Raw genomic sequence first — 7,764 nt, 5'->3', positions numbered from 1 at the left:
ACCATAGGGAATGCTTGTCAAGGAAGCAGGTTCTGAAAATTTAGAGAGATGTTTGCAGACAATTATCAGAGATCTCCAGGGCTTCTAGAAACAACAGAGCTCAAGCACCGCTTCAGCCAAACGCTTCACGTCTCTCAAAAACTTGGGTGTTACCTTTTGCTGAATGTGTGCTTCTCAACCTGCTGAAAGTTAGTAATTTATGCCGTTCTGATCTTTCCGCGAAAAAAAATGGAACCAATAATGGCAAGCAAGATCGAGACGGAGACTGTCGGACCGCGGCCGACACCGTGAGTGCCACATTTTCTTTCGGTGATCACCAGCACCTACGTATTGAATGGTTCCAACACCTGCTCTGTCTTCCCCTTCCCCCCGCTTCGTCTCGCTGTCTCTCTCTCTGTCCCTGCCAAGTCTCCCGAGTCCTGGCTCTGCGGACTCGGCAGCTGACGAGCTGCGCTCAGGCCGCCTTTCCGCCCCGAGGCCCCGCCCCCGCCCACTGCCCTCAGGGACTCCGTCGCGGCGGGCGGAGGGGCGGGCGACCGCGGGTTGGGGGACCAGGGCGGGCCCTGGCGGCGCAGGCGCACTGGGTTGGCCGCGCCGAACAGCGGCCATGGAGCAGGTACCTCCGGACCCCGAGCGACAGTTACAGCCGGCGCCCCTAGAGCCGCTGGGTCACCCCGACGCTGGGCTGGAGACCGCGGTCGGCGGGGAAGCAGGGGCGGCCCAAGACGAGGGTCCCGGAGACGGCACGGTGAGGACAAAGGAAGGCAGAGGCCGCGGGGCCTGTGTCGGGGCCTAGCGGGCCGGGCTGGGCTGGACTGGCGGGGCCGGTGGACTCGGCCGGGGAGGCCCGGCGGTGACCCGGAAGCAGGTGGAAAGGCCGAGCCACAGGTGCCATGACGAGGAGGCTCAGTCGCAGACAGCGAGTCCTGGAAGGGGGCGAGCACCTGGCGCTGGAGCGGGCGGCGAGGAGGGGAGCGGAGGGCGTCTGTGGGTGCATTTGTGCGGGCGTGGAGGTCGCGGCCCGGGACCCGCCAGGCCGGAGCGGAGGCCGGGGAGCCCGGAGGTTTGGATCTGCAGAGGAACATGGACGTTTCTGGCAGTGTGGTGAGGGGTTGTGCAGAGGAGATGGTTTAATAAGACAGGCACCATGGGGCGTGGCAGCGGTGTAGAAGGGAGGGAATGGGGGACTTGAGGAACAAGTTGGGGGTTCTTAAGGGTGCTTGGCCTGGTGCCACCATCAGGAAATTTAAGTGTCAGATTCAGGAAAGGGTACAAATGAAAAAAACGTTTTTTAGAAACTTTATTCGGTTGTAATTTCATTTGGAGGCAATGCCATGTTTCCTATTGAAGACTTACCATCGATCTCCGATGTTGTGCATTGTGAAGCCCTTGGTAATTAATGATTTTCATTTGCTTCAGAAAAGGAGAAAATGCATCGTTTTATATTATATTTGTAACTGCTTTCATTCCAAAGTATTTTCGCGTATAATGGAAGATAGGCAGACCAGATTCTGAAATGAAGCATTTCAGAAACCAGCGCTCCACATCAGACCACCCTCCCCAGAGCGTGTGATCATCCATTTTGCTTCTTATTTTTCTGAAACAGCGGTTAGTTCTAATATAAAACTGCCCCTCACGATAGATGGCTAAAGAAAAGTTAAAGTTGTTTGCTGAAATCTAGTAACCACAGTGTTGCTCATGTGATTTTTATATTAATGATACCGTAAAAAAAAAAAAGTTGCTGAATATAACTAAAAAGATGCTTAACTTTAAGTTTAGAGGCCAGATTAGGAGCTTCAGTCAACACAGGAGTGGAAGGTTTTGCCTTTTTAGGGAAATGTCGAGTTTTATAGGGTAGCTTGAAGGCTTTTTTGGGTGAGTTAAAATTTTTCATTTAATTTTTCTAAATTCTAGGATTATTTGTAGAGAAATCCAGAAATATTAAATGTGAGAATTGTGTTTGTTCTGTAGTGCATACATTTGTCTCTTGTTATTTGCTTTTTATGCACGTTTCCATCTGTGACTTCAGTTTTTCTGTTCTGTTTTCTAAAACAAACAAAAAACAAAAAACCCTCGTGTTGTGAAGTAAATCATCAATGCAGAGGTTCTCACAAAGTAACAGTCCCTTTGAACACCCCATATATTCTCCTGGGTGTTGCTCACCCCCACCACCACAGAGGTAACCTATATTCTGAATTCTGATGAACAATTGTCTTGCTTTTCCTTATAATCTTACCATATGTATCCCTAAAGAATATTATATTTTGTTTAGTTCTACTTGATTTTGAAAATAACTTAAGTGAGATAACTTCACTATGACTTCCTTTCTCTTCTCTATGTTATGTTTTTGGGATCCATCCAATATGTGGCTTAGTTCATTTATATTCATAGCTCTGTAGTATGCCATTTTATAGATACTCTAGTTTTCTCTCTTCTACTGTTTACAGACATTGGGATTGTTACAAGATTCTTGCTATTTCTAAAAAATTACTGCTTTCATGATCTTCCTACATATCGGAAAGTCTAATACACATTTAAGAGTGGAATTCCTCGATTGTGAGGTAGTGACATGTTCAGTCCTAGTAGGCAGTGCCAAATTCTTTTCCAAAGTGATTAAACTCCTGTCAGCAGTGCTTGATGCTTTCTGTCCTTAATGATACTCAATATTTTCAGACTTTAAAATACTTGCCAATCTTGTGGATATGTGTTAAAGCTTATTTAGATTGTTTCAAAGGCAAGAATCTTACCTTTTTTGGGCAATATCATGAGTTTGATCTTGATGTTAAAAATGTTGCTAATATATTTGTGAAAGCCTTTAGATAATATGAAGTTGCAATTATAGTATAAAATCCATTTATCTTAATTTAAAAGTGATTATAAATATTTCATTAAAAAATAAAACCTATGTATGTTCAGTTCAAGATATTTGAAAACCCAAAGATGCCATCATACAGTAAAGTTGTAGTTATATAGCATTAACTGATATTTTAGGATAATGTTGTAAATTTGTGTTATAAGACACCATCCACTGATGACTAAACTTATGGGATTTCCTCAAGCAACTCCCTAATTTAGAAATTCACAGAGACACAAGCCATTTGGATAAACATTTCAGAATCACCAGGTGTTTAAACATAGAGATACATTCAAGTATACTCTGTACATTGTCCCTCCTTCTCTCCCAGACCCCTCCTTAGAGGGGTACCCCCTTTACCTTTTTCTGGCCTTCTGCAGTGCATCCCCAGCTGAGAAGTATTGCAGAGCCATAGCTACGTTGCTACTTTTACTGATAGGAGTGTGGTCTGGCCGGAAAATAAATTCGGTTTTTTGTTTGTGTGTGCTATGCATAGTAAGGCTCTACTTTTCATTTAATTCTCAAAATTACCCACAAAAGACAGATAAAGATGAGGAAGCAGAGGCTCAGAGAGAAGTAATTTGGCCAGGTCGCAAGCTAGTCCTTGATATGGCCGGAATTTGAGCCCAGGTCCTTCTGGCCTTTGAAATTCATGCTCTTTGCGTAATTAACCGTGCTGCTGCGTTCCCTCCAGGAAAAGTTTAAGGTAGTCTTTTGATTTGCTCCAATACTGTATTTGAATTTTTTTTGTTGAGATTGTTGTAATTTTAAGGAGGAAAAAGGAAGGTGTGAGTGTTGATTTATCAAGGAGTTTTTCACCACAAAAATATGGAGATAGTGTGCAAAGATGGCAAAAAGCTTGCCTCATCGGCCTTGTTTTTGAAACTGCACATTTTGGGTGCAGAGTAATTTGTACCAATTGCCCTGCACTTGTGGTAGTGCAAACAAAAACTGCCTAAGAGCTGCAAGTCTCTTCTGGGTTTAAACATCACTGATTAAGATTCTTAAATTCTGCTGTAAGTCCTTATTCTGTAGTCTCTTGTTTTTCTTTCTACAGACTTATTCTGGAGTCTCCCATCCTATTCCTTTTCGTTGTCTAATTAGAAGTCTCCTTTCTTTTCTTTTTATACTTTTTCCCCTGTAAGTTGGAGCACATTCATTTTTTTCCCCCAAGTATTGTCAGTTATTTTTTAAAAAATTTAGAAAATGGAAAAAATGAGGGAGGAATCCGATCTCCATGAAAGTAGTAATTAGCCCTGACCAAAGAGATTATGGCAAAGGAATGGAGGAAAGTGTACTTGTTTTTAGGCTGGAAGATACCATTGAATTAGTGGTTAACAGTATTTGCCCAGAGAAGACAGTTGCCTGATGGATTCATAAGCAGTTTTTTGTTTTTTTTTTTTAGAGACAGTGCCCTAGGCCTGGAAGTGCTGGTAGGGGCAGAGTACTTGAGCAGCTGGTGCTTATAAATTCCTGTATTAGCACTTTCACTGATTGCCAGCAGAAAACTTAGTGGAGTAGGCCAGAACTGTGAGTTAAGTTTGAGGCATTTCTGGGTGAGAATCAAATAAAAAAGGAAAAAGAAAATGTATAGGTATATAGTTAACAGAATTTATCAGTTTAGCAGCAGATGGTTAAATCGTACTCAAGAATGTTTTCTTTTAAAGCTATTCACAGTACAAAGTACATTTTTTCTTCCTAATCAGTATACATAAACTTTCATACCTAAGTGTTATTTCAGGAAACAATACTTAACTTCATGCATTTACTTCTGATATTTTTCTATTGTTTTCATTTTAAAAAATGATCACACAGTGTAGCTCAGAGAAGACAAATAGGGACTCTGTGTCATCTTACTACACTGATGCACAGTGACTGCAGTGGGGTATGGGGGGGACTCTATAATAAGGGTGAATGTAATAACCACATTATTTTTCATGTGAAACCTTCGTAAGAGTGTATATGAATGATACCTTAATTAAAAAAATGTAAAAAAAAATGGTCGCAAATAATGACTCTATATATAACCTTACTATGCTGATAGACAGTGACCGCAATAGAGGGGGTGAGGACTTGTTAATAAGGGTGAATGTTGAAACCACAGTGTTGTTGATGTGAAACCATCATAAGATTGTATATCATTGATACCTTAATAAAAAAAAAAAGGGAATGGTCACAAATCACCAATTAATTTCATGAGCCATGAAATGTTGTGACTCAGTTTGGAAAACTGTTTAAGCTTACAAATTATCTGAAATAAAAACCTGTTTTCTGAACAGCTGTGCTTTTTAAAAAATACATCTTTAAAGACAGAAAGCACAAGAAAACAGTTTGTGTATTACAACCCTATTTTTTTAGTTATCTACAATTGTTAGGCCTAAGTAAGCACCTTATTTTTTTATGTAATGCCAGCTGCTTTTGACAATTGTAGACATATCCCTGCAGGAAGTAAATTTAATGAGTTGTTCTTAAACTTCTGATCTCTGGTCTATTTCACTAACAGGCCTAGAAAAAAGGATCATAAAGAAGTACACCAATGTATTTCAATAATGGTCAGTGCTGGGTTGCAGGGTACAAGTGATTTATATTTCCTTAATTTTGTCCTCTACTTTTCAATTTTCGCACATTAAGCATGTATTAATTTTCATAATCAGTAAAACTTAAACCTGCAGATAACAGGAGCTAGGCAATACTTGAGCTCTTGCTGTATGTCAGGCAAGTTTTCAAACTCTTTACATGCGTTAACTCATTAAATGTTCCCAACAACATAATGAGTTAGGTACTGTTATCCCCATTTTGCAAAAGAGGAAACTGAGGCAGAGAAGTAAAAAAATTTGCCAAGAGTTGCAGAGCTAATCTGTGGCAGAGATAGGATTCAAATTCTGGTAAGCTGGCTACGAATATGAGGGAGAATTGATCCAAAGCTTTTCTAATCACAAACTTATTTTTTCTTTTTACAAATTATTTTATGTTTTGCTAATTACCTGCTTGACCTGATGCTGTGCTGGTTTCTTTTGATTTCAGTTTACTTTGTGTTTGTTCATTTTGTAATTTTTATGCCTTGTGTTGTTTTAAGTCTCTTGTTTCCCACAGGGAATTTAAAACATTAGCATTTATTACCTTAGCGGGCTTTATTTTTGGTTGATTTTATTGTCCGGTTTTAACTTTCTTATTTTGGTTTCTATCTTTGGTTTTTACTTTGTGGAAAACAATTTCTTTGGTTTTATCCTCTGTCATGATTTGGAAGGGATGTATGTTTTTTTTTTTCTTCCCCAAAACATAACTAAGACAAAAATTGTTTATGTAAACATAATGACCATTTAAGAATTTCTGAAATAACCTCATTTCTAGAAATTGTCTCAAATTTATAAGCTATTTCCCATAAGCTATTGAGAGTAAGCTGCCAGCATGGTATTCCCTCATCTTCATTCTCAAAATTTTCAGTGTGTATTTCCAGGGTAAATAAGAACATTCTCCTATATAACTGTAATACTGCCATCAAAATGAGGAAAATAACACTGGTAAGTCTAACCCTCAGACTAAGTTTTGCCTGTTGTACCAGTAGTGTTTTTCTGAGCAGGATGATCCAGGCACTCATGTGCATTTACTTGTACTGTCTCTTTAGTCTCCTCCAATCTGGAGGGGTTTCTCAGTCTTTACTTTCACACTTTGACCCTTTTTGGGACTGGGAACCAGTTACTTTGTAGAGTTGGTGCTGTCGGCTGTGTCTGGGGAGGTCTGTCCCTGTGCACCAGGGGAAACCTAAACCTGCACAGGGCAGGGTTCTGGACTATGCACGAGAAAGAATTCCTGAGCAGGTGGGTAAGGAAGGAATTCATTAAAATTAGAGTAGCCGAGACAAAGGAAGCTAAGTGGGGCAGAGAGAGTGAAGACTTGTGTTAAAGTCTAGGAAAGAGAATGAAATAACGAAGTCATGAAGACGCCTACCACTGGAAGAGCGCAGAGACAAAAGCACAATTAAGTTGAGCCATGAGAAAGCTTTATTTAAAAGGTACGCATTTAAAGAAAGGAAAGTGCAGATAGCAGGCGCGCTGAAAGGCTGGGGTTCCCTCTTTGAAGGATTTTTCAGGAATGTGACAAAGGGCCATAGGGTATAGACTTGTAAAGTGGTCTCAAAATGCTTGTAAGAGACATTATGTCTTGTCTCTTCTATTAGTCCTCCAGGTAATTCTGCAAAAGTAACACAAGAAATTGGTCGGTTTCTCTCCACGACAGCAGCTTCCCTCTGGGAACGTATCAGTCAAGAAGGCTCGCTCTGCCCCCAAAGCGGGTTGAGTTACTGTCTGTTTACCAAGAAATATGCTAGGAATCTTACTTTCTAACTTCCCAGTTTTTAAAATGGAATCTTAGCCTTAAGATGGAGTTCCTCCTGTTCTTATTGTGCTGGTTTTATCTTGGCTGTTTTGGAAAATTTATTATGATTCTTGTCTGCTGTCCCTGCCCTACATCAGACTGTGCCTGGATTTGGTTTTGCCTGATGTTCCCTTGTGATTAAATTTAGTTGATGCATCTTTGGCAGAAATTGCCACTTAAGTGATACTGTATTCTTTTACTTGCATCTCACCAGTCTGCAGGTGAGTTGGGTTTGCCCCACTCCTTAGAGCACTTTTTCTGCCAGCTTCTCCAATATGAAGTTATTCTTTTTCCCTTTGTAATTAATTTTTTGTAGGGACATACTCTGAATCTATGAAATATCTTGTATCCTCATCAAACTTTCTGTTTGTCTATTTCAGTGTGGACTCATGGAGTTTATTTTTTAACAACTTTTTAAAGGTATTATTTATATACCAGAAAATTCACTCATTATACTATTAAGTAATTTTTAGTAAATTTACAGTTGTGTAATTCTCACCACAATCCAGTTTTAGAACATTTCTGTCTTCTCCTCA

At 40.3% G+C, this 7,764-nt stretch overlaps 1 protein-coding gene across 3 annotated transcripts in view; it reads left to right on the top strand.

The window, feature by feature from the left end:
• Positions 1 to 561: 561 nt before the first annotated feature.
• Positions 562 to 7,764, top strand: part of SNX4 (sorting nexin 4) — a 56,927-nt gene continuing 49,724 nt past the window's right edge. Inside the window, exons 1-2 of one of the 3 annotated variants that reach the window (XM_036905039.2) lie at positions 610 to 748; positions 2,087 to 2,179. Coding sequence is in view for 1 of the 3 variants with exons in the window: in XM_036905033.2 (XP_036760928.1) it covers positions 608 to 748 (141 nt within the window). In the remaining 2 variants the exon portion in view is untranslated. Of the gene's footprint in view, positions 749 to 2,086; positions 2,180 to 7,764 lie in introns of all 3 variants that reach the window. The other 2 variants (XR_008998195.1, XM_036905033.2) reach the window with 2 other exon arrangements.

The sequence above is a fragment of the Manis pentadactyla genome, chromosome 1 (assembly GCF_030020395.1).
Source record: "Manis pentadactyla isolate mManPen7 chromosome 1, mManPen7.hap1, whole genome shotgun sequence".
Classification (NCBI taxonomy): domain Eukaryota; kingdom Metazoa; phylum Chordata; class Mammalia; order Pholidota; family Manidae; genus Manis; species Manis pentadactyla.
Note: the sequence above shows the minus strand (reverse complement) of the source record. Positions and strands in the feature narration are given on the sequence as shown.